Here is a 27,386-nt window from a genome sequence, read left to right as displayed (position 1 = left end):
TGGATATGATTGCTCTCAGTATCGAGAAATCTGAATTAGGAAGCATTGTTCTTTGTTTTTATTCTCTATTTCCTCCATTTGCTGAAGTCTCAATACTTTGAAACTCTATCAAATGAGTTAATTAATTAGTTATGGGCATGATTCGATTCGATTCGATTCATATTCCATGAGAAACCCGAACTGAAAATTCATGATTCCTTAATAATTGAATCATTTGGATCCATTTATAGTATTGAAATAGAATATGTACCAGAACTGGTTCAAGTTTGGTTTGGTTCTGAAACCAAACTTTTGAAAAAAGAAGTTCAGTTTACTGAAAAAAAAAATTAAAAAAAAAGGTTAATTATATCATTAGATAATGTGAAAATATTTTTTTTTAAAAATCACTTAAAAATTAAATAAAAATTGAAACAATTCTAATTGTTCAGATTCAATTCTTGCTCTAAAATTAGAATTGAAACTGATCGATTCTTGGGTACGAATCAAAATCATTTGAAACATGAAATAGAACTGAACAAACCGTCTAGTTTTATTATAATGATCTTGGCTTTTGCCCACTCCTAGAATGGATCATACTAATGAGAAATGATAGTACTTTTTATATGTATAAGTTAATAAATTATATATCTTAGTTATAATTAAATCGTGCGAATCACACACAAGTATACTCTTACACGTTTATATTGAAAAGTCACGTTAAACCCTTTTATGGAACTTTGGATTTTAAAGAATACATACATTGTAACATGAAATTAACTAATCATTTCAGTTTTTGTGAGATTATAAATCGTAAAGAGAAAGATAAAATTGACCATTCAAAATACCGCAAATAGTGAATTTGATGAAATTTGTCCTAATATTTAATGTATTTTTTTTTATCAAATAATCTACATGTTTATAATGTCTTACTATTTAATGACTCGAGTTTGGCTCTTGAGGGGGCAAAAAGACCTTGTAACATGAATATGTCTATACAACCATAGCCCATGTGTGTACAATTAATTTTTCTACTTTACAACTAATGAATAATAATCAATAATTGATGTGGTCGTTTTTGACTTAAATAAAATATTGAACTTATTTGTAATATTAAATGGAATAAGACAATATATTAATAAAGAATGTAACGCGTGCAATGGAATTATGTTAAAAAAAAAAAATTATTTAAAAGAAAGAGAATTGGATCATTATTCCACAAGTTACTATCCATATAACAAGTTCGTCCTCAATTTTTATTTTAATTGTACACTCGATCCCCAATGACTTGAAACATACAAATATTTGTTAAATAACCATTTATCCGTGATGAAAACATATCTCGGTTCATTCATTTTTTATGTACAAGTGGAAGTTCAAAAACAAATTTAGCTTTACAAAATTGGACATATAAGAGCTATATACAAAAAATTGTCTGACTGACATTTGACTGATTTATATCGTTGAAAACTTGTTATTTAGCATTATTAAAGTCAAACACGTGTTTTTATAATGTTGGGGAAGTGAGCGAAATTCATTGTCGCGATATCAAATTAACAAAAGTATGTCCCTACTATATAAAACGATATTGTAGTGACACGATTGCCACATGCGTCAGCGATAACAATAATGGATATAAATGACTCTACTCAATTGTACATTATTTTTTGAATCGACTTGTGGAAATGTAAGAATTGCGTGACTATTTACAAAACTTTTGGCTAGTCTTGTTGAAAGTTGATAGTACAACATTTAGGTAAAGTTGATGATGAACTTACTACTCAACAACAAATTTGGGACCAATAATTCATATTTGTCAATAGAAAAATAAATGTAAGAGATGACCAATATATAAATATTTTCCATTCTAATTTATAATTGACTTGAACTTTTCTACTCGATAATTTCCACAAACACAAATTCCACTTTTTATAGGTCCAAAAATTCTTTCTATGCCCTAGACAAAGGTGAATAAGCGCTAGTTGCGTTGAAATTCGGAAAGGCATCAGAAGGAGTTTGGCTTGCAATTTAAATCTAAGGATGTTATCGCCATAGATAGTAGGAATAAAAAGTCATCTCTGTTTGTACTAGTTGTCACATGTTGGGATGGCTTCCGATCTAAGCGGGGTTGCACCGTAGGGACCCGTAGTCTCCCTTCGGATAAGACAAGGTTCAGAATGAGGCCTTGAATTGAACTTTTGTAATTTACTCCGACTGAAGCATTCAAGCATGACCACGAAATTAAAACAAATGGGTAGTTGACAAGTGGGACAAATTAACTGGACTAAACATGCGTGAACAACTGATAGCAAGCCAATGAAGGGGGCGGTTGCATTTACTGTTTAGGACCACAATGATATTGTTTATTGCATCATTTTATATATGTACAAGTAAAGCAACGGACTGGAATGATTATCTTTTCTCGCTAGAGTTTCGTTCACTACACAGAACTCATTAGAATCTTCAAAAAATGCCGACTTCTATAGGCAACTAAAGTTATGGGCCTACAAAAATTTGGATTTAAAAATTATTCCAGAAGCGTATATGGGAGATTTTGGTGCAAGATTCATATGAGTCTTAGCTCGGGGGAGCATTAAGGCCATTTAGGCTTAGGCTTCAGGGATGTGGTTGCCACGAAGGGGCAGTAAAGGAGTAGAGTGGAGTCTTCAAGGATAATGTGTGTGGGGAGAGAGAGAGAGAGGGATTTATGAACATTATCAAACCATTTCATGAAAAGTATCAAGCCAGTTAAATGTGAAAGCTCGTGTGACAAAAATGAACAGTAATCCAAAAACTTCTTTTTAATAGAGAGTACACACACACATATTTTGGTGTGTTATTTTAATTTCTTTAGTAAAAATTACTTTTAAATTATAATTTATTCCCTGAACATCATTAAGTCCATATTTGATTTTATTAAAAATAAGATTTTTAGTAAATTTTGACAAAAAAAATGAGAGCATATCTATGATTGGAAAGTTGATAAAAATTGTAGATTTTATAAAATGTATAGTTAAAAATAAGTTTATGATAAAATAAATTTTATAAGATAGAGCCAAATAGGGACTAAGCCCCTGTTTGGTACTCATTTTGGAGTCAAAATCCATTTTTTCCGTCACATCAACACACAATTTTTGACTTCTACACTCTAATGGGGGACCCGCAATATGATGTTTAAAATGCATTTTCATCTAAAAAATGTGCACCAAACGGACTCTAAATGTTCAAAAAGTTGATTATTAATTTCAACTTTAATGAATAAAAAATACTAATTTAGAACTGATGTAAATTTTTAAGCTTGGCAAAACTTGCTCTTGGAATATGAAAATATTATGAAATGAAATATTTTTGGACATTAAAAGTCTATAAACGCTGTTGTAAGAATTGGGAATCAATTCTTCTAGGAAAATGCTATCTGTGAATTTTGCAAATTCTGTTTTATTGTTGAGGGAATCTACAGCTTCATCTTCCCTTATTCTTCTTGTTTTATTGTTTATTCCCTCTTCATTCTTATTTCCCTATTATTTGGTTACAATTTCAACTTGTTCGGCTGAAGGAATTCCATAGTTTACCTGTTGAAAGCTTAAGGTTGCGAAGCAAAGTCTAGCTCGTCACAAATTGGTATCAGAGAAAGCATGTTACTAGGGTATTGAAATTATGGATACGTGAGCTAAAGTGATGGATGAACATTTGAAGAAGTTAGACGATGGCAGACTTGGGTGCAGCATTTAAGGTAGTGACTAGTAGATTAGAAGGTGAATTGGACACCATTGTTAAGGTCAACACTCTGCTTTGACATTGCTTCTTCCACATGTGCCCATAGAGGCGATTAGAGCATACCATTGGATGCCTCGTCCTAAACGTTGTTATCCAAAATAACTCGTTACCTTTCATGCGGTATGATGCCAATGTAAGGGCATCTTTTGAGATGCACCTCTTCCACAAGCTTCCCCTCAATTAAGTTACTCACACATTATACTTTGATTGATTGATTGATGTGATAGTTTTTCAATGACGTCGCTTGGTCAAACAACTTTTCAGTCTATTTTCAAGCTATAGATACACATGCCTAAGACGGCTAGGAATTGATAGGATGGAGCTTGTCCAGTGAGTTGTTGGGATGAGACCACACGTCAAGCATCCAATGGACTTTGACTCATATCTCTCTTGGTTATAAAAATATTTACACATAGTGATATCCAAAGGTAATAATATATTTGGTAATTCTTTTTTTAACCCGACAATCGTACTTTCATCCATTGAATCTCTTCCACATCCAAATACGATCTTTGTCGTCTAACTTGAGCGTCAAAGTACTCGTCACTGTTGCACCCTTCGGAGCTATGGTCACATGTAGTCTAAGGTCGTTATTCAAATGTGTAGATAATATACACATAGATGAGAATAAAATTATTATATGTTGACTATTGAATCCTGTCAAATTTTACGATCAACAAAACCATATTTCCAACGTCATCAACCTTTAATTTCTAGTTAATCTAAAAAGACATGTAAAAGAATAAGAAAAACACATGAAATAATAAGTCTTATAATTAATGTTGCAAAGCAATTAGCAAGACTCAGAAAGAGCTAAATGTATGTTCCCATTAAGACAACTACGTACATTGGAAGTGGAAGTGTGGAACGTGACACCTTCATCCATAGTAGGTTTCAAATATATTAAATATGATTATATAACAAATAAATAAATAATCAATAAAGATGCATGACATGTGCGAATCCAGTGTTTTGGAATCAATGTTCATGACTTCACCAACTTTTAAACTATTGTTAATAAATAGTATGATTTCTATAAACTATAGATAATTAGTTTCATATAAATGATTTTCCAACTCGTAGTTGAAAGTAAATAGGGGTAAGGGGTCATTTTTTTTTTCTTTTATAATAGAATAACACTAAAAAGCCTCACCGAGGTTACAACCCCAATATCGATGGCGTTTGATGATAGATCAAATGAAATGTAAAATTAAATGACTTATTTAATTTTACCTATCAGTTAATGTCACATTAACGTTATCTAAATTTGAGTTATAATCCTAGTGGGGTTAAATAACATTACTCTTTTTTTATAGCTTTTAAGTGCTCACGTACATTTAAGGTCAAGTTAACATGACTTTGATTTTGTTTTTATTTCTTGTAGAAGAGCTTTTTGAGGAAACAACATTAGATCAGTTTTCTCTAAAAGATTTTCTTACAAGATAAAGCACAATAATTCAAATATATTATAAAGAAGTTGCTTAATCTCATAAGCAATTTTTTGACTTTTCAAAAGTTTTACGAAATTAGCCCTTGATAAGGCGGATTGAAATTTTTTTGGAATTTTACTTATTGTATTGTTCAATTTTGTTTAATATCGTAATCATAAATGATCTAATCAGTGTGAAAGTAGAATACTATATAAAGAAAAAGTAATAATAAAGTTCTCACGTGAATCGTTTGCCTCGTACTTATCGACATTAAGGATCCGTTTGATTGTAAAAATGAAATTTGGGTGGAAAGAAAACGAATTTCAGGGAATTAAATTGTGTAGAACTTGTCTTGCTTAGAATTGTCAATTATATGTATTTGATTGATATAATTTTTCACCTGAAAAATGTTGGAATTTTGGATCTTTTGGTATTCGTTTGGCTTTATTTTTTATGAAAATTGTCAATTAAATAAAATATTTTTTTTTATAATGGCGGATAAAATTTATTTTCATTGCCAAATATATATATATATAATTCTCACCAAAATCAAAGGAATTGGAATTCCTTCAAAACCTGGAACATGCCATCACGTGAGGGAAAGGAGGAAAAGTAATTCCATAGAAAATTTTGGTTATCAAACAACACAAATTTGGTGGAAAATATTTTCCACAAAAAATGGTGCTTTCATTTTTAATATTGAAAGTGACAAAAACATGATTTTTTAAAAGTCTAGACTAAGCAATTGAGAACCGACACTTTTCATCAATTTGTTTTTCTCTTTATACCCACAAATAGAAATATCTTATCGTAAGCATTTGATTAGCAACTTTAGATGGTTTGATTGGATGGTAGACAATGGCAGGATTTGAATTTTGATTGAGTAGCATAAATTGAGATGGTGAAAAATAATAGGTTCAAGATTAGTGCTAACTTTTGTTAAATCTTTGTTATTAATCAATGGATATGACGTCTATTCATCTGACTTTTGTCAAGATTTTTGCTTTTTCATTACTAGAAATATCCTTAACAGGCAGACATGAATAATTAAGTACTAAAGTTACAATCGTGAATCATCAATCTAAAAATAAAAAAAAGTTAATTTTACCGACAAATATTTGAGAGTGTCGACACTTATGTGACTTTATCGATGGACCCATGTAAAAATCGCTTTATGTTTGATAAAATTAGACTCGATTATCATCATACGATTTCATTATATACAACATTTATTGTTTTATTTACGCATTCTAAATTTACTACTACTAAGTCAATTAAATTTTATTTCAATTCATTCTCTTTCTTTGATGAACTATACGGGACGTATTCATTAAATAAAAATATTAAATAGCAATCAACGATAGAAATTTCATCTCAAAATTTCAAAGGTATTATTTTCCGTAATTTTGACGGAAATCAACAATTGCCAAGGTAAAGATTTTTGCGACGATTTTTTCGTATTTCTTGTTAGATATTTTTCATCATTTTGCATGTGTTTTATTTTTTTGTTTTGCTAATGATTTGCCGCCAGGATTAGCGTTTGTCGCTGCGCAACGGGGTTCGACCTGCCCGATCAGGTCGCGGGGGTCGAGGGGGCAACGCCCCCGAAAGAGAATTTTATTTTCAAAAGTTTTGAATAGGTGCATCTGTTCATTTTTAACAGTCACTTCCAAGGGATACACCTATTCAAACAGTTGCCTCAGTGTCTATAAATTCTGGACGAATTCTCATTTACAAACACATTAAAACAATTTATTTTTTCCTTCTTTCTCTTGGCATCAATCAGTTATATTCGAGTGTCTTCTTGATTTGACCAAATAGTCACAATTTGAATCAAACGCTTCCATTGTATTCTGAGAGATATTTTCTATTATACCCAGTTGTGACTTTATTGAATAGAGGAGAAACATCTCTTAAAAGATAACGCTTCATTTCGTGCCTTGGAGTTCATTAACACATTCAGATTTCCCTACATTATTATCAACATTTCTAACTAGTAGTATCAATTTCATCAAAGAAGTGACCAATTCATCTTGTCCCAGCGAATTAAAGATTGTTATTCTCACAAATGAGATCAATGATTCAAGGATTAACACCTCTCCCCTCACCACTTCTCAAAAATAAATAAATACAAAAATTTCATAGAGAAAGTGGTGGGTGAGGGGGTAGAATCAATGGCAAACTTTATATTCATAGAAGCCGTGCAGAAAAATACAGAAGACATTAGTAATTGTCAATTGTCGTTATCAGCCTCAACTTGATTATTGACACAACCAAGTCATTATTTCATTGGGTTACTAGTCGAATCCATACATCAATAAACTTTATGTGGAATGAACTTTTGATTTAAATAAAAAAACATTTGATTTGCACTAAATATGCTACGTATACCATCATTTTCTTGTATTTGCTCAATGTGTATCAAATATATCAATTGAAATTATTTATTATAGATAAGCATTACGTCCCCCCATTTACATTTTCTGTATCTTAACGTTTATTAAATAAATCAATTAAAAGATAATTCTAAAAATATTCATATTTTGTTCCAAAATTTTTTAATGAGTTTAATTTACTTTCCAATCAAATGGAATGAATTTGTCAAATGTACATTGATCAAAACTAAATAATGCATGATAATATTGTTCAAATAATTAGATAAATCAAATACATAATGAATATGTCAAATATAGTTAAACAAATTAAATACATATTGAAAAATAAAAAGTAAGGTAATGAACGTGTTAAATGTACATTCATCTTAACTAAATAGTCGACAAAATAATTATTGATAATATTATTCAAATGGTTCAAATGAATAATAAATCAAATACATATTAAAAAATGGAAAGCAGTGTATTATTGAAATAATTAAATATATATTGAAAAATGGAAATTAAATTATTATTAAAATAATTAAATTATAGTAAAATAGAATCCTCCGAAAAATGATTCTCACTTGGTGTGTATTTAATATATTTGTTAATTAATTATAGATTATAGATAAATTATTCATATTGTAAACTTAATTGTTACTATATTCTTTACATTTCGATTTTATAATTTCTTAATGATATGCAATTTTTAATAAAATTTCTATTGTTCCCATTTTTGTTATGTACTAACATTTTTCCTATTATCAACTAAAAACTTTTGTATACAAAAGTATTCAGTTCATCTTTGGTAAAAATAATTTCTTTACACGTGAGAAATTCATAAAATAATATATGATTTAAAAGTGAATAACATATTTTTACTTGACTATTCAATTTATATACAATATGTTTTTATTTATTTATTATTTTTTATTATTTTTTAAAGATGAAACCGTAATATATAAGTATTACATACATATAAGAAAACAACACGTTGTAGGATAAAATAGTATGCTAGCCATCTCTAGAAGGTGGAAAGATCAAATGAATCAAATGTCAAGATCCCCAATTGGCGAAAATAAATAAAAAATGGAAGCTTTGGTTGACCAAAAGATGGCGATTTATTTAGAATTTGACCTGATTAATTGCCCTCTTGTTTATAGTCTCACTCGTCATGCTTAAGAGTTCGGAATAGATTTTATACGTATGCTTCCAATATACAATATCGTCAGTAATTATCGATGATCTATGATCATCAAGAATCATCAACGACTTCTCAACTTTAATTCTTGTACGAGAATAATGTTTGTTTTATTCATCACAAGTTTCTACGAGTGGTCTTTCAATATGTTTGAATTTAGAAGAAAGGGAAGTTAAGAAACTATTTGATTTTCATAACTTCTATTGTATTTAGTGTAGAAATAATTAAATTAATGATAACATTCTCGTCGTGGCATCAAACATTTTCCTTGGTGCAAAACCTTAACATTTTCCAATATCGAAAATGAGGTAATCACATGCAATCAAAAAGTGAGAAGCTTTGTCAATTTGTTCTCTCTTTATACCCATGAATAGAAATAACTTATCTTAAACATTTGATTAGCAATATTGTATCGTATGATTGGATGGTAGATAATGGTGGGATTGAATTTTGATCGAGTAGCATAAAATAAGATAGTAAAAAGAACGAATTCAAGATAGGACAATCTTTTTCTTAACCAATCATTGTGTAAATTTTTGTTATTTATAAAAGGACATGACGTCTATCTATCAAGTGATCATTGTTAAACGATGAGTGTTTTTATTACTATAGATAGAAGCATCTAGGAAATTGCATGGATTGGATTTTAAACCCAAACCACATTTTGAATTTTACTTCTCACAAATCATGTCATACACGTAATTTTTCACAAATCAAATACTCCATCTGTCCCACAAAAATAGAATTACTTTATTTTCAAACATATTGAGAAAATATAATTAATATAGTTGAAAAAAAAAATCTTTTTTTCCTTAAATTTTTCCTAATGTAACCCCACATTAAATAATGGTTAAAATGTGACTATTTCATATTTGTTTATTACAAACACATTAAATAGGGGCAAATTAGAAAACTAAAAAATCAACTATATTGACAATAAGGAGAGTAGTCTACATTTTGAGAAAAATAAAAATGAAAGTAAATCTATCTTCATGGGACGAGGGAGTATTTTTTTGTTATAAAATATCTAATTGAGATGTATTATCAGTTTCCCTTTTTATTTTTACAAATCCCTATAGTTGGAGTAATATTATCTGAAGTTGGGCCCCCATTGGGCTAACTTTGTGAAAATGGGCTTGATTGAAGCCCATTTTTTTGTAAGATTTTTTACTGGCCCAAAATCCATACATGTTTAACATCACCGGAAATTATCTTGTTACCGCACGACAGCATATGCCCTCATCGACGAGGTATGTATATCTATTCAAAATAATTTATAAATACGTATTAATGTGAAGACTAAGGTGAGTTTATTTTTTGGGTTTATGTATTTGGGGTTTGTTTAGGTTTTTAATATTATGGGGTTTTTGGTTTTATTTTATGCAATGGGATAAGTGAATCATTCTGGGTTTAAGAGATTTTGGGTGTTTTTGTCATTAAAGGTCTCAGAAATTTGTCTATTTGATTAATTTTAATAGGATTTTAAATATCGTTTCAAACTATTTGGACAATGAAATGAATTTGGTTTCGGATTTTTTTTGGTATGTTGTCTTTGAGGGGGTGACATTTGTTTATTTTGAGTGTCTTTGTCCCTTCTGGAACATGGTTTATGTTGTATTATACAATTTAGTGCTCCTATAGAAGCACATTTCCATTTGTTTTGTGAAGAAAATTTGTTGAGTTCACTGTTTAAAGAGCAAAATGTGACAACGCAATATTCACGATTAATTACGTGGAACATTTTTTTACCTGATTACAAGAAATGATTTGAGTAGGATGTTACGGTTGGAATTTCTTGGAAATCTGTAAATGGGCTTTGTATGAACAAATTATTTAGTGCATGGGGGATTCAGTTTGTCACTGTGATCATTTTCTGAACATTGATAATAAATTTATGTTTTCTTTTCATTGCTTTGTGGATCATGTCCAAAATTGTGTGGATATTTAAGGTCGTCTGAACTTATTAAATAATTCTACTGCTTGAGACTTGTGCTAAAAATTCCCTATTGAGAAACTATCTGACAACATTGAGTTTTGCTCTAGGCATATGTTCTCTATCTTTTGTGTGTGTATATAAATTTGTTTGGTTTCTGATTATCAACAGCTGAACTTGTTATTGCTGCATAATTTTGGTAAAAGGAACAATTTTTTAGTGCAAAGCCTGCCTCTTATTTAAGTACACACATTTTTTATTGGAATGTTAGACCAAGCAGTACATGAATTTTATGTGCTTCTTGTTTGCCAAATGTGTTTTTATCCATTTTCAATTGATTAAGTTGCTGTTGAGATTTGTTCCAAGCCACCTTAGAGAGCAGGGTTTTTTGGTTGCTGTATGGATGACTAGAATTCTTGGAATAACATGCTCAACCAGAAGTTGAGGTAATACAATTATATAGTCAACTGGCAGCCAGGATTTACTGTCTGTTGGCAGGTTTGCATCCACCTTGTGTAAGATATAAATATAGGATTGACAACAAGTGCGCCCCCCCCCCCCGGCGGATAATACTTGAGAGTTAGATTACACTTTTCTGGGACAGGAATAGTTGCAAAAATTTTACTGTGAAGGACTGACATTGGCAGGGGATGGGGAAAGTTTTAGTTGAAAAAGGTAATGTTTTGATGGCTCCGGTTGGTAGTTTCAAACAAGAAATGAGTGGTGACTTCTGGAAGATTGGTGACCATATGAATAATTTTTCAATTGGAAACTTTGAGCAATTTAAGAATAAGGTTTCTACTTTCTAGGATTCGAACAGAGTGCAGAAGGACCAAGTATAAATGTTGAGATATAGGATCTTAACTTAGAGAAATATTTTAGACTACTTAGTAATAGTGTTCTTGACATCATAATTAGGATATAAATAAAACCTTGGACTATGGCACATTAAATACCGAAAGACAAAACTACCCTTGAGTCTAATATTATAATAAATCCTATGTAAATAAACTCTAAAAGCTTAATATCTCATTGTAAAAAGTGCAAAACTTGATTGGGCTGTAGGACCTATTTTCTCTTGATATTGTGGTTGGCATGGTTTGTCTGAAAAATCTCAAATTATTTGGAAATATATAGTTTTGGCAGACTTTATTTTTAAGGATAGAGAGAATACTAGAATTTTTGAGGGAGTGGCTACGGACTTTGAGCTTATGTGGGATTGCATTTTGTTGAGCTTTTGTTTGGATGCTTACTAGTAAAGAGTTTGGGGTTGTCCTATAATTTAGGGAACTGGTGTATTGTGGTGTAGTTTTGGGTGTCTGTAATTGTTGCTCTTATTTAGAGAATGTTCTGTCGTCTCTTTTGTACTTTTTATATTTCTCGATTAAGTACCCAGTTACTCATCACACTTGAGTGCTAAAACTTGTTCCAAGTACACTAAAGAAAGAATCCCCGATTTGCCCTTCTTTTCCTCCATATATTATGCAGCAAGGACAAGAAGAATAACATCGAAGGTGATATTGGTATCAATCATCAGGAGAAGCTTTAAAATCTTGAATTGCAGACTCCTGGTGTAATATATAATAAAGTCTAATAACTACATACCTATTAACTATGTATTATTTTTATTATATCTAGAATTCAGAATAATTAAATTAAATTGACCCATTAAGACCTGAAGGCCCAAACTATGGGCTGTATACTGATATATTAACATTGTTAGAACAACTATTAACTTTTAGAACATAGGAATTTCTCAACCAAATAACTGCTACTGCTTGCTAAATTGTAATACTAGAAGAAAGCTGCTACAAAACAATGTCTCAATGAAGTCTGTACTCTTCCTTTTCCTGCTCATGAATTCTATGCTAACTGTATGCTAGGGAAAAGATATATCGTTGATCTTGGATATCATAGTTGCTCTTACATGGGTAATCTGCGCGAATCTCATCATTGTTTTTGCACAAGTTTTTTTAGAAGCTCAAAATACCAACCAATTGGTCGTGCTGGTTAGGATCATTATATGACAGGAAAACAGAACTGACAAAAAGATAGTCTGTCCATATTACTTGCCCTATTATTGTTAATACTGTCTTGTCTTTCAAACTTCCTCCATGAGGATTCTTCACTTTTGTGCTAAGTAGAATTATTATTCATTTGGACTCCATAGACTTTGTGAATAATTCATGTTGACAATTTTTTCCAATTAAGACAAATTTTCGTGCCTTAACAGGACTACAACTTCCCGTCCATGGTTAAATATAGTATTTCTGATGGTGTCTTGACTATAATCATTTGTAGCCATGAAAGTACGTTCTTCAGTGAAGAAAATGTGTGAGTTTTGTCGGACGATCAAACGACGTGGACGAGTTTATGTATTATGCACTTCCAATCCCAAACATAAACAGCGTCAGGGCTTCTCAACATTTGCATATGAAGGTCCATTACCTCCAACGTATGTATCTGAGTTTCTTTCTTCATTTCTGTTTACAAGTACACGCATGTGTACTTTTAAGATTTTCAGAAATGAAAGGTCTGTTCATTACACCATTGTATGCAATTCGCTTATTTTTAAACTTCTATATGGAATCATGATCAAGTATCCTGACATGACTGTTTGAAATACATAAATGCAGCGAAAAATAAGAATTTAAAAACGTTTAAACCCACATATTTGTTCATGATTAGCTACTGAGGATGTAAATCTGTACATAAATGGGGAGTTCACCTCAAACATTTTTATCTTTTATTTAATTTTTCTCATAAAACAATCCCTGCAGTGACGGGATTCTAAAATTATCCATAATAGAAGCCATAGGTAGCTTAAAGGTCCTCCAATGAACTAAGGGAGAAAAAGGAGTGCAAATCTGTGGTGACTCACACCCACTTGTTTGGATATGGGAATAGTTGGTGTAAAAATTTTTGGAATAGTTTTGCTATCTTTTTGTTTCCTTGGTGTTTAAAATTTTCCATCATGTCTTAACTATGTATATATATGTTATATGAAAGGTGTGTATGCATGTTAACCAACCAATTTCTCGAAATAATCAAATCCAATTTATTTAAAGTCCAAATTGACGACTTCTTTACAGTTTACCCTAGGAAATCTCTCATCCATTTAAATTCTAATATCCAATTTATATACCTCATGAGTAAACGAATGGTGATGAATTAACAGTTTTCTGAACTTTTCCACTAGAGGTTACACTATAATTTGATCCTTCAACCATATGATGTCCCAGTTGGATAAGATCATGGATTCATGGTTATATCTATGTCTTAATTCTAGCCAATGTAATCAAAACTGGACCGGAACAGCTGGTTAGCCTGAAAAAGGGGAACCCAGGTTGGAAACAGGTTGGGTTGTACACTTAAAACCATTTCATTACAAACGGTGTCAAAACTGGTGAACCGGCCAGGTCAACCAGGAACCTCTTGACCTGAACTTGGTTTTACCGGTTCAAGAGTTTTGAAATTTCCTTATCTTTTGCAATTTGATCCTCTTCTACAGATATATTCTTCAAGTTTCCATTCTAACTATGTTCCCAAATGAAAGGAGTTAATGCAGTCCTATGACTCAGCCCATCCTTGTCACCATTACATATATGTATTTCGTAAATGATATTTGTTTCCAAATATCTTTATTCTTGTCAAAAAATCCTTCGCCTGCAGCCACGAGATTAACGTCTAATTCATTGAATTTTTAGAAAGGATGTCTTAGGGTTTTCTGCTTCCTTCATCACCCGATTCACCTGCCTCGTCACTCTCCATGGTTGTCCTAGTGTTAAGGGTTCACCTTTTGAGGTGAAATATTTGGACTTCAGTCAAGCTGCTGGTCCTTAATGATGTTGCATTTTGGGTTAGGGCCCTGGCCTTTCATTTTGACACCATAGTCCATACTTCCTTTTAATAACCTATGCATCTCCCTAATTATTAAGTTGGACAATCTTGCACTTAAAGTTAAAAATTAATTCACCTATTTATATATATTATAACATCGGTTTGACCCTGATTCAACCCTTTGACACTTGATCCTTTAGCTATCCTGGATCGTCTGGTCTGGTTTCAAAACATTGATTCTAGCATATGACTGACCCAAGTGATACGTGCTTTTCTAATTTCCTCCCAACCTTGGTCATGAGTTTCAATGAGTAATAAGATATCTTATTTTATGCTCACATGCCTCATATGGCCAACAATTGTCATCACCATAATCCTAACATCATGGTTTACCATAAGAATCCATACACAAGACAACGATGATACATCAGGTTCAAGATTCACATACATAACTATAACATAGGACGTGTCATTGACAATGATTGAATTCTATTGACATGTTCTGATACTAGCACACACATGATTCTTTGACATCTCATGTCGATGATATGAAATTTATGATTCATATAGTGTACATTGTATGCTAGTTTTCTTGGAATATGAAGTTTATAATTCATATGATAAATGTTGAGAACCTAAGGAGTAAATGTTTTATACCGTTAACATCTTTAAATATGGTTAAGGTACACATACATCTCAAGTCAATTTCCCTAGATTGCCATACTCGATCTCAAAGATACATATAGAATTCTGCAGAAAGCTGTATTCGTATTTGATGAAAGTCATATGTACGGCTCCTTAAGACATGCAAGTGATGCAACTATTATTGTAATTGGAATCATATAACTACTAGATGAATAATACAAAAAGATAATATTGATTTGTGGAAGCTTATTCAGTTTTTATTCATGTTTATTCCAAATTTCTTGATCCCTTCCATGTCTTGTACCAATCTACCTTCCTGCTATTGCTTGCTGATTCCCTGTTTAACATTCATGTACAACAATCTAAGAACATCTCCAATGGTGGTGTAAAATTGGTTCTAAATTGGTATATTCAAAATCACAATTACATCCTCAATTACATTCTGGTGGATCTAAATCCAAGTTCTGCTCTAATAGAAATACCTAAATCCACTTTTTGCCTCCTGTGGATGTTAAAAAAAATAAATGTAAATTTACACCTTTTTTCTGTCAGAAAATGTAATTTGTATCTCCTTTGCATCTTTCCAATGAAGAGGTTTTCGGTTACTTTGGAGATCTAAATCTCTATTTTACACTACCATTAGAGATGTTCTAATGAATCTAAATATAGCATATGAATTTTGACTACTTGATTCTATGGGCAGCTATGGTGTTCTCCCTATCTTTTGCTTTTGTAATTGGCAACATACCATATTCTTTATGAATGAAATGCAAGACTTTGATTGTGTTTAATGGTATCAATTTCAGTTCCTTGGTGACAAGTGGCGAGAAGGAGACATCACTCGTTCGTAGCTTCACAAATGGATTGCCTGCTTTTATCTACAAAAAGGATGAAATGTTACCAGTAACACCTTGGTGGAGAATGGGTCTAGTTTCCCGTCTGCTCAATCCAGGCTGCAAGCAGTAGAAAAAAATTGTAATAGATTGTTGAATTTTAACAAAGCTTGAGAAATTGAGCGCAACTTAGCTGTATTAGCTAGACATATTTTTCAAATATTCTATTTCAGTATTACAAGAACTTCGATAAATTATGCCCGATTTATTGGATACCGTCATGATGGGTTTTGGCTGGAGCAAAAAAATCAACTTTCTTGGAGTGTTTGCTTACACTATGAGGTGTTTTGTATTCTTCTATATCTTGAGCATTCATGGAACGTGAGAAGGCTCGATATTTTTCAATATATTACTTCTAGTTTGATCAGCAGCTAGAACCATGCTTTTAGAGAGGCGGCTTTTAGAATTTTATTTAAACTGCGAGAATAAAAGGGAGTAAATGTGGACTAAATAAATGCTATAAGGTGGCAAGGCATTGTCCACGGAGAAACCTCCCAAAGCCAGGTTATTAGCAAAGACTTCTTATCCCATCATATTTCAAAAATTATACCCTTAATGATCTAAGATTATTGATCCGCTGTCGAACTTATTTCACTTCTAAGATTTCGGAACGAATCGGTATTTGATATGCCGTTATCTCCTAATATGATAGGTGTTCCCTTTATTGTTTTAGGGACAATCAGTGCATAACAAACAGTTTTATTCATTACAAGGTATGACTTGTGATATCAAATCCAGGCAGAATGAGAGATTTTTTCTTAATATCAAGTGTGTTGGGACGAGAAATATTGAGTAAGCCGTGTCATAAGGAGTCGTTCTATAGACATAATAAATGCAGGTAAGACACAAGACTGGCTAAGTCTCTCAGTTGTGTGCCATAAACTACATGTAAGCTGCACGATGTATTAACTGAACTTGATTGGCTTTGGATTTAGAATACAATTTGAACAATAATGGAATTACTATTAAATAATGAATATACTTATGGTTGTGATATGTGTGGTCCATAAAAAGTTAAAAACCTGCCATACACACCCTCTTCCTTGAATTTGATAAATAAATATAGATTGATGATATATTCAAAGAATCCTTCTAAACACATCGACATTTTAATCACTTCTAGAAGGATTGAGCAATAGAACTATTATGTGATGAAAAATTATATTCCATTATGATAACATAAAACTAATTGTAAAGGTTTAAGTGCTAAAAAAAAATGAAATATGGATCTGAAATTCAGATGGAACAACATAATATATAATTTGTTTTTTTTTTTTTATCAGAAAACAAAGTTCTTTACCTTGCCTTTTCAAGAAACCCAAACACAAACAAGAAAAAATGGTTTTCTTAAAAAATCATTTATTACAAGTTGCCCAAAAAAATGAAATATGGATCTGAAATTCAGATGGAACAACATAATATATAATTTGTTTTTTTTTTTTATCAGAAAACAAAGTTCTTTACCTTGCCTTTTCAAGAAACCCAAACACAAACAAGAAAAAATGATTTCCTTAAAAAATCATTTATTACAAGTTGCCCACAAACAGCGATATAATCTTCGAAAAAGTATATAGAAATGATTAATTATAGATAAGATAATGACTCAATAATACAAGTAATTATCATCGAACTTTTCGCCTATTACTGTCACATCATCACAATACTTTTTGATAAATAAGGTCTGCCTTTTCGTATTCTCACCCGGTAAAACAGTCTCCTGTGTGTTATATATATGAAATCAGAAATTATAGTATTCTACTGTAAATTGATACATATTTGTTAAAATATTATCAGGGGTTTGTTTTTAGCTGATTTTTGGTGGGTTCTGTGATCTGAGCACAGTTGGAATTTTATTACTGAAGTACATGTTTAGATATATGATGCAGTACACTTCTTTCAGCGCCTGGGTCAGTCAGATTCTTACTTGCATTGGGTATGCAGTTTGATTTTAATCCATTTCTTCGAATTTAATTTATAATTTATTCAATGAATATAGATAGGGGTTATCAAGATTCATGTTTTTATTGATTTGGTATTTTGAAACGACTTTTTCGAAAGTATTTTACACTAGTTTAGCTACATTGTGAGAGGAATAAATTGTCATATTTATTGTTTAGAAGTTAGAACTGAACATTTGAACACGAGGGTGTAACTTTATTCACTGAAAGTTTCGATTTTTTCTTGACTTTCTAGATGTGTATTTTCAGTAGATTTACGAGAAAATTTTAGTTACAAATTGTTTGCAGTTAGTAAGAAGTTGACTAGGCAGACTTGATTCAACTTTGGGTTGTTTATATTGGTGCTTCTGGAATGACTTTCAAGAGTTGATCTGAGTTGCAGAAGTTTCTTGAGTCAAAGTATTACCTACTCGGGTGCCAAATTGTATCAAATTGGTAGAAATCTGTTAGAAAGGGTAATATTGCTTCTGTGATTGTTCATACTACATGTTTCTATGAGGTTGTGGCACAAATTCTTTGTTAGAAAGGGTATTTTGGACCAAGTTTGAATCTACCTTCTGATTTTCCCATATTTCCTTTCAGCCAAATTTGGTCGACGAGTATGAAATTCAGAATCCCACCTCTCCAGTTCAATGTGCACAATTTCAGTTCAACACTTATTTGGTTTCTAATCAAGTATGTCGTATTTAAAGTAACTCAAGTAAACTCTTATTCGAAGAAACACCTAATTTTAGAGTCGTGGGATCATCAAACACAGTTACTCCTCTATTTCATTCAGTTTGTAAAAACTTTCTCACATCACATAATTACTCCCTAAAAATGATAAAAAGAGGATGGATAAATATTTTTTTAAAGGCTAGGTCATTGCTTTATATTTTATTAATAAGCCTGTCATGTGTAACTCTTTTCTTTTGTAGTTAATCAGTAAGAAATGATGGTAAGCCTGTCAGATGCAGGACCCTTATAAGAGCTGTTAAATTTTAAGTTGAGTAAGTTCAAATGATCAATACGAACTTCAAAATTTTGAATACCAATTGCCTAATTGAGTTTGGTTGCATGTTTTATTCGGATTTAATTTTTTCACATGAGCAAGATAGTTTAAGCAAAGCCCTAGGATATCTCTTTGAACTGAAATATATGATGAAGGTGTATAATATGTTTCATAAGTATTTTTATTTATGTCTTAGATTTTTGAACGCTGATTGCGTTTGCTCGCTTTTTTTTTTTTTTTTTTTAATATTTGAAATCATCTTTCTTTGACATGGGGAAGTAAATTTTTCTGATTAAAATTGAACTGGGATGTATTGAAGGAGTGCACATTCATTTGCGAATTGAAAAAGTATGACAGCATGGAAAAAATTATTCCTTTGTCAGCAAAAGAATGCCTCTCTTGACTAGTTTGTTTTTGCATTTCCAATGTAGTTCATAGAACTGTAAAATGAAATCTAATTATTTTTCCCGATCATCCCTAGTTCTTATAGGTAAAAAAGTCAACCTAAAATGTACCTTGTAACCTAGATAACCCTAGAAGGCTGATACTAATACAGGAAGTAGCCGTCATAATCAAAGTCATCTTATTGCATTTTAAGAATTAGGCGAACTGTACACTAATAATCTGATCTGGCCGCAGAATGAAAATCATTTTTCTAAGTTGCTAAACACCAAGCTGAACTATGTAGTTTTCATTGGTGATATAAATAAGATGTCAATGTTTATCTTTTGAATCAAATCTGCGGTTAGAAAGAAATTAAGTACAAAAAGCATATACTTTTTTTTAAGGATTTTAGTCTAGAAAACGGCATATGTGGTCCAATAAGATATGAGAAGAGGCAATTTCAGAATGTCCCTGGTGAAGGACCTGTTCTCCCCGATAGAAATAGGTAGTTTGATTCCTTTCTTTAGAATGGTACGTGAGAGTAAAATGCTTAGTGAGTTCATGGCAGTGGTTGGAAATGTTTTGTATTTGAGCAAATCCCATAACACTCTTAATACTATATTGGGTAGATTAGCACCATAGCTTTATGAATTGATTCATCCAAGCATTCATTCTGGTACAACTGCAGTTTATTTTCTTTCCAGGGAACTTAAACTTAATGAAAATTACCTTCCTTAAATCCATCCTCGCGATTCTTGCGATTTCCATTGTTGTCCAAATTGGTAAAATTTTAAAATCCATGCATTTGTATGCATATCCGTTGAATTGTTTCCCAAGGCTTACCTTAGGTATAGCTAGAACAACTAGAAATTGACAGTAGCAGTCGTTCGTCTAGAATGTAATTTCCCATAGGCATATATTGTTGATTAATAAGAATTTGACAAGGAAGACTGCCTGCTTGATCGGTAATCTGGTGGCTTCAAACTGAATTATCTACTTGTCAGAATTTATTGCAAATGTGTATAACCGGGAACTGTAACAGAGCAGAAATTGTTTTGGTTGCTGTACTAAATCCCAACCAATTATTGCGGTGGATGAGCCCTCAAAGCGACTACGAATTCAAGGTCTGGTGGTGAAGAAACCAAGCATTTCGGAAGATTTTTGGAGCACCAGCACATATGATAATGACAATAGCACACTTCTATCCCAGAGAAGCTTGTCGTCAATCAGTATATCAAATCAGAAGAGCCAGAACACGGGTATCAGCAGCACAAGTGACCATTCTGAATTCATAAATCATGGCAAGTTCTGTTGACTGTATTATTCCATAAATAAACATATTTTTAGTGCCATTTGATGCATTATGTACACAGGATCTTCAGTCTCTATAAGTTGTTTTGTCTATGGCTTGTCTTTGATGCAAAAGTGCATTCGAGCATATTCAGTTACGTTCAGGCTTCGTGTCATTGAACTTTGCTTCTTTTGAAAAGTTTGTAATTTCCTGTTCCCTGGATGCAGGTCTTCTGCTTTGGAACCAAACCAGGCTTCAGTGGGTTGGTAATAAAAGGTCTCAAAGCCGAGGAAAAGTTCAGGACCCTGTATTAAGGTATTTAAAGGGTGGTCTGCCTTTTTTTTCCTTGTGTAGTATTGATGCTTTAAAATGCAATGTCCTTTAACCGTAGTTTGAAACTAATACTGAAATTATAGTTGGAATGCAAGTTATGAGAGCCTTCTGGGAACTAGCAAGAAATTCCCTCAGTTGATTCCTCTCTCAGTGAGTCGATATCGCAAATCCTTGGTGCTTTTTTTATATTTCTTTTACTTTGTTTAATGTTAAAATAGAGACTCTTATGAACGATCCAACGTGCTCCATCCAACAGGAAATGGTTGATTTTCTTGGGGATATATGGGAGCAAGAAGGGTTGCATGATTGACAAATTCAGTTCCAATGATTATTAGCTAGCTCGATAGTGAATTTTCAGTAAGTTCAACCTTTCTGAAACATTTGATGTACAGTTTCACTAGCAAAAAGGATTGAAAAATTAGAATGTACTATCAAGTGCAGTATTTTATGCCGAATTCTGTTTTGTTTATCGCATTGTAAATGCCACAAGTCTCCTTTTGAAAGGATTAACTCACAACTACAGGTCAATTTGCTTACAAAATTTTCTTTTCACGTGTTTCTCGCCATATCTTTCTGATTTGAAGAAGGAAATATGAAGATAATTTTTATAGTTAATGTTCTTTAAAATCAGGCAGGCACTTGTGTAATTGATATCTATAGTTGCTTATGCATTCACCATACTGTATAGTTCAAAGGGTTGTTCCTCTTCTTGATTAGGAAAGAAAAATTTTAGGAAATAATTAAGATCGTATACGTTGACGTAGAAAAATGTGTTTTAGTTTTGAACTGATTTAGTTCTATTCCCATGATCTAGTATTTGGTAGGTGTATAATGTAGAGATGGTTTATGGTCTTATGAATGCAGCAGTGCTTGCATTTCAACATGGTGAAATCATGAATTTGGTTCTCGTTTGTGCCGAAGCTTGCAAGTTGCCGTTCATAACCATTGGTATTATATAAACTGCGACTAGCAAAAGCATTGTCTTCTTAAAGTGTTGATCACATTTGCCATATGCTCGCCTAATTAGTACTTATTGCTTAAAAAGTCATATTATTCCTTTTTCTCTATCTTGTCAAGAAATTCTATATACCTTTCTATTCAGATATCTCGTTAAAGTCGCCTTCAATTCCTCTCCTCTATCACTTCCATGAATGTATTGTTGCAACTCTTCTCTTGTAAGCATCTTAGTCAATTCCTTCGTAATTTCTTTTTTTATGGTATAAATGATTTTCTAAGATATTATGAATGATTGATTACGAAGGGACCGTGTCATTTTGTTTGGCTGATCTGGTCTGGTCTATATTCTTTCTTTTTGCCTATTTCAAATAGTATATATAGATTTGTCATCAACAAGTAATTCATTATATATTACCACATAAGTCTACATAAAGAACCCCCATAAAGGTTTGGTGGTTGAAATTTTAGTCTTGTGCTTATATAAGAGTTTTCAGTTGTTTACTCAACCAACTGATACAACAAGGAAATAATTAAAAGTCTATTCAAGGCGAAAGACTAATAATCAATAGAATTCTAGTATATCTAAATTATAATAGTTTTATTTTGACAATGTTATCTTTTATTTTCAAGTTTCTTTAGATAAGAAGTTTATTTAATTTCAAAGTCCTTCTCTATATAAAGGGGTTTAGGGCAATGTTTAGAAACACTTGCATTATATGAATAAGATTATTTCTTTTGCCCTCAATTCTTCCCTGTGATTTCCCTTTCTTCTTATTATTCTTTATCAATTTGTGTGTTCCTGCATCAATTTAGTATCAGAGCAAACTCGTTTCCTTTGGCCACAAAATCATCCACAATCCTTGACCTCGTTTCCATCTACCTTCATATACAGCCACCTTTCCACCATCCATTCAACACCAATAACCACCATTACATACGGCAGCCTTTGAACAGCACAAAACGAAAGAGGAAGAGCATTTATCGCAGCAGCAGTTTTAAGTTTTCCTTTTAGTTCTTTGTTCTTAGTTTAAAAAAAATAATCCGGAACTGTTCACCGGTCAGTAGTAGTTGCATTAGGTATTCTGAAAAAAAGAAGAAGAAGAGTAGTACAATTTATTGTCGATTATTCCTCATATTGTTGCTTCATATGTCACAACTGTTGCTGTTCAACCAAAGGCACCCTATATTACCTACTCATCGCTAATATTCCCAAGCCCAAACCTTAATCTGTCATACCAACCCACTAACCCAATTTGCCAAAATCCAGCAGCCCAAACAAACCCATATCTAAATTACCCTAGCCCAACCCATTAACCAATTATTATCTCCTTACTTCCCCGACAAATTGAATCCAAGACTCCAAGACAATCTCACCGTCAGCCGCTCACACCGCCGCCTGCAAAGCTACAAGTTCCTGCAACTCTAACCCTGTTTCGATCGCCGGCTAACACCACTACTGGTTTCTCCATTTTTTTGCTGCTACCAAACCACTCCCCCAGTCCACCACTATCATCTATTTCCTAAACATCCATAACCACCACCACCTCATCACACAGGGAAGATTATCACACCACTAAAGTCATCGTTTTCCCTTCTTAAATCCATAAACTGCCTCCTGCCACTTTGTGCCAACCACTTCGGCTCCAGACACTCAAACCCGCTGCTGCTCCACTACTCAAATTCGGAATCTTCGCCGCTACTGTCATGGTCAAGTCCTCCATGCGTTCGGTCGCCATCATCGCCACAGAGGTACAACAATTTCATTATATTTTCATCTCCGTCACTCTACTGCCGCTCGAAGTCTTTCGCAACTGTTACTGGCCCCAGTCTGGTCACTACTCTTGCTATCACAATCTCCGTTCCACCACTGCTGCAACGAGTCCTACCGTCTTGTGAAAAGCCTGAGACCGATTCTTCCCTTGTGTTTTGGTAAGGATTTCCTTCTGCTTTTATTGAAACTTTGCTATTATTCAAGTACTTTGCCTTTTACGTAGTGCTGCATTCGTTCCAAGTTAAAAAAAAAAATTTTTTTTTCTCAAATCAATACAAATGAATCTCAAAGATTTAGAACACTCACACGAAGTATTATCTCAGCAAGTTGCCAATCTTTCAACTGATTTAGCGTCTATGAAGGCTGATTTTGCTAAACTTAAAGATTTTATCATTGACTTACATCGAAATCCTGAAAAACGCCCCGCAGATAATTTTTTTGAATCATCGACCATAGGTCAAAACATTCATAACACTACTCAACAGGCTCCTGTTATTCCACATAGAGGGGAATCCCCTACGATACAGCATCCTATTCACAACGCACACACCCTCGAATATCTGAAACTTGGTGTCCAATATAATACTCGCCCTGAACCCCGCCCCCCACATTTTGATCGACATAGGGACCTTGTTGATGACATGTCTAGAAACATTAAAGTAGATGCTCTCGAATTTGATGGCCGTCTAGACCCCGAAGCCTTTTTAGATTGGCTGGACTCCATCGAAGAATACTTCGATTGGTATCGCATGCCGGGTTATCAACGGCTTCGCTTCGCCAAAATGAAACTCACCAAATTTGCTAAACGCTATTGGCAAAACTTGACACGAAACCTCGAACATTTAGGACAACCTATCACCCTATGGGCGGAAAATGAAAACAAAACTGAAAGAAAAGTATGTCCCACCATTCCATCGATCTCAGCTTCTAGAGCGTTTGCTTAACCATAGACAAAACTCCTCGACCGTGTCTGACTATAGATCTCGTTTTGATGAGTTGCTCCATCGTTCCAGTCTTTATGAACCCGAGGATGTCACTGTTACTCGATTTCTTAATGGCCTAAGGCCCGACCTCAAACACCACGTCACCGTGCTCAGTCCCTTTTCCCTAGAGGACGCCTATTACAAAGCCTCGAGTATGAGAGGTACTCTCGAGCACCATACACTCGAAGGGGCCTTTCAAACTTTGTGGACCCTCGCCAACCCCGTCCTAACCCATCCTCCACTCCTGGTAGTATTCCAGCATTAACTCAGTCTCGCACAGTTGTCGGGTCTTCGTCATCATCACCTTCACTTTCCCGGGATATCAATAAGAATCAACCTTCTTCTTTTGCTTCTTCCCGTATCGCTAACCCGTCAATCGTGTGTCATCATTGTCAGAATCGAGGTCATATAGCATCTCGATGCCCTCATCGTACCCTTAATGTTAATCAAGAACCACTACTTCCAACACCGGAAATTGATGAATGTTTTATAGTCGATCCTATTGACCATTCTGATGAGGACCTCGAACAACTTGAGTGTCACGTGGAGGATGAGGCTGTTGTCTCGATCATGAGATGCATCCTCTCCACCCCTGTTGACTCTGATTCTTGGAAAAGGACATCAATATTCCACACGTACATACCGTGTAACTCTCGTTCTTGCAAATTAGTAATTGACGGGGATAGTACCATGAATGTCGTTTCCACCTCAGCGGTAACCAAATTTGGCTTCAAGCCCGAACCCCACCCTCGCCCTTTTAAGGTGGCATGGGTCGATAGGACTTCTTTGCCTATCACTCATCGTTGTCTTGTATCCCTTACATTTGGCCTATACTCAGAAGACATTTATTGTGACATTCTACCTATGGATGTTGCTCATGTCCTTTAGGGTCGCCATTGGCTCTATGATCATGATGTTAAGCACTTCGGGCGTAATAACACTTATGAGTTTGTCCATAATGGAAAACCCATTCGTCTTCTTCCAGCCAAACCATCTGACCCCCCAAAGAGACCACCACCTAAAACAACACCCACTTGTGCTACAAGTACAAAGAACTGAATTCAGGTCTTGTCCCATAAGGCCTTTGAGCTTGAGGCGCACGACACCGGGTTGCTGTTTGCGTTAGTTACCAAAGCATGTTCCCAACCTACTACTAAAGCAAACTCTGATCGCCTCCTTGTTACCACTCCGTTGTTAGAGGAGTTTAGCGATGTCATACCAGATGACCTACCTAATGAACTCCCTCCCATTCGTGATATTCAACATGCAATCGACTTGGTCCTGGGATCACAATTACCAAATCACCCTCACTAAAGGATGAATCCTGCGGAACGGGTCGAGCTAAATAAACAGGTTGAGGCATTACTATCTAAAGGTTTTATTCGTCATAGCCTTAGTCCTTGTGCAATCCCCGTCCTACTTACTCCCAAAAAAGACGGATCTTGGCGTATGTGTGTCGATAGTCGTGCCATTAACAAAATTACTATAAAATATCGATTTCCCATACCATACCTCGACGACATGCTGGATGAGTTAGCAGGATCCTTATGGTTTTCTAAAATAGATCTACGAAGTGGATATCACCAAATTAGGATTAGACTAGGGGATGAATGGAAAACAGCCTTTAAGACGCAGGATGGTTTATACGAGTGGCTAGTTATGCCTTTCGGGATGTCTAATGCGCCTAGCACTTTTATGAGGGTGGTCTATTTTGATGATATATCGATTTACAGTAAAACGCGAGAGGACCACTTAGATCACCTTAGACAAGTCTTTCTTACACTTCGTTCTAATAAACTGTATGCTAACCTTAAGAAGTGTTCTTTTCTACAATCACAAGTCTTATTCTTAGGTTTCATTATCTCTGGCCAGGGAATTTCGGCTGATCAAGCTAAAATCTCTGTAATTCGTGATTGGCCAGAACCTACAACTTTGACTGAAGCCCGTAGCTTTCATGGATTAACCTCGTTCTACAGACGATTCATTCAAGGTTTTAGTTCTATCACTGCCCCTATTACTGAATATATGAAAAAAGGGAGATTTCCATTGGACACCATCCGCAAAAAAAGCCTTCATCGTAATTAAGCAAAAGTTGATTGAAACTCCTGTTTTACGCCACCCGGATCTCTCTAAAGTATTTGAAGTGGCATGTGATGCTTCTGGTATCGGTATAGGTGGTGTATTAAGTCAAGAGGGTCACCCTATCGCCTATTTTAGCGAGAAATTAAATCAGGCACCACAGAAGTATTCTACTTATGACAAAGAATTCTATGTTGTCGTCCAAACTCTTCGTCATTGGCGTTATTATTTATTACCTCAAGAGTTTATCCTTTACTCCGATCACCAAGCCCTCCGCTATCTCAATTCCCAACGTAATTTGAGTGATAGACACATTAAATGGGTAGAGTTTCTCCAAGAATATACATTTGTTCTCCACCATCGAGCTGGGGTCGATAACAAAGTGGCGGATGCTCTTAGCCGTATTATTATTGTACTCCAAACTATGAGTACTATGGTGGTCGGATTTGAACGTTTAAAAGATGAATATCCTAGTTGTCCCGACTTTGGTCTCATTTTTCAAGACCTCGTATCTAACTCCTCTCGTAATCATGTTGCTTTTTTGCTTAAAGAGGGTTATCTTTTTAAAG

At 33.7% G+C, this 27,386-nt stretch overlaps 2 protein-coding genes across 3 annotated transcripts in view; both read left to right on the top strand.

Moving 5' to 3' along the window:
• Nucleotides 1-9,955: 9,955 nt before the first annotated feature.
• On the top strand, nucleotides 9,956-16,345 carry LOC111407935. The gene is made up of 3 exons (XM_023037661.1): nucleotides 9,956-10,009; nucleotides 12,994-13,147; nucleotides 15,984-16,345. Exons 2-3 carry the CDS (start codon nucleotides 12,996-12,998, stop codon nucleotides 16,141-16,143), a joined length of 312 nt encoding a protein of 103 aa, XP_022893429.1. The 5' UTR covers nucleotides 9,956-10,009; nucleotides 12,994-12,995; the 3' UTR covers nucleotides 16,144-16,345.
• Nucleotides 16,346-17,724: 1,379 nt separating this feature from the next.
• The window catches only part of LOC111407934, a 12,077-nt gene continuing 2,415 nt past the window's right edge, over nucleotides 17,725-27,386 (top strand). The window contains exons 1-6 of one of the 2 annotated variants that reach the window (XM_023037660.1): nucleotides 17,725-18,003; nucleotides 20,451-20,704; nucleotides 20,922-21,009; nucleotides 21,111-21,177; nucleotides 21,284-21,384; nucleotides 21,892-22,088. In XM_023037660.1, coding sequence (XP_022893428.1) covers nucleotides 17,936-18,003; nucleotides 20,451-20,704; nucleotides 20,922-21,009; nucleotides 21,111-21,177; nucleotides 21,284-21,337 — 531 coding nt within the window. In that variant the 5' untranslated portion in view covers nucleotides 17,725-17,935 and the 3' untranslated portion in view covers nucleotides 21,338-21,384; nucleotides 21,892-22,088. Of the gene's footprint in view, nucleotides 18,004-20,450; nucleotides 20,705-20,921; nucleotides 21,010-21,110; nucleotides 21,178-21,283; nucleotides 21,385-21,891; nucleotides 22,089-27,386 lie in introns of those variants that run through there. The other variant, XM_023037659.1, reaches the window with a different exon arrangement.

The sequence above is a fragment of the Olea europaea genome, chromosome 13, assembly GCF_002742605.1.
Source record: "Olea europaea var. sylvestris chromosome 13, O_europaea_v1, whole genome shotgun sequence".
Classification (NCBI taxonomy): Eukaryota; Viridiplantae; Streptophyta; class Magnoliopsida; order Lamiales; family Oleaceae; genus Olea; species Olea europaea.
This window is presented reverse-complemented; position numbering and strand designations above follow the sequence as displayed.

Excerpts from the sequence above, each read along its gene's own strand:
- LOC111407935 (XM_023037661.1), top strand. The coding sequence starts at position 12,996 with ATGAAAGTACGTTCTTCAGTGAAGAAAATGTGTGAGTTTTGTCGGACG. Across the intron at positions 13,148-15,983 it reads GAAGGTCCATTACCTCCAAC|TTCCTTGGTGACAAGTGGCG; the intron begins GTATGTATCTGA and ends TATCAATTTCAG.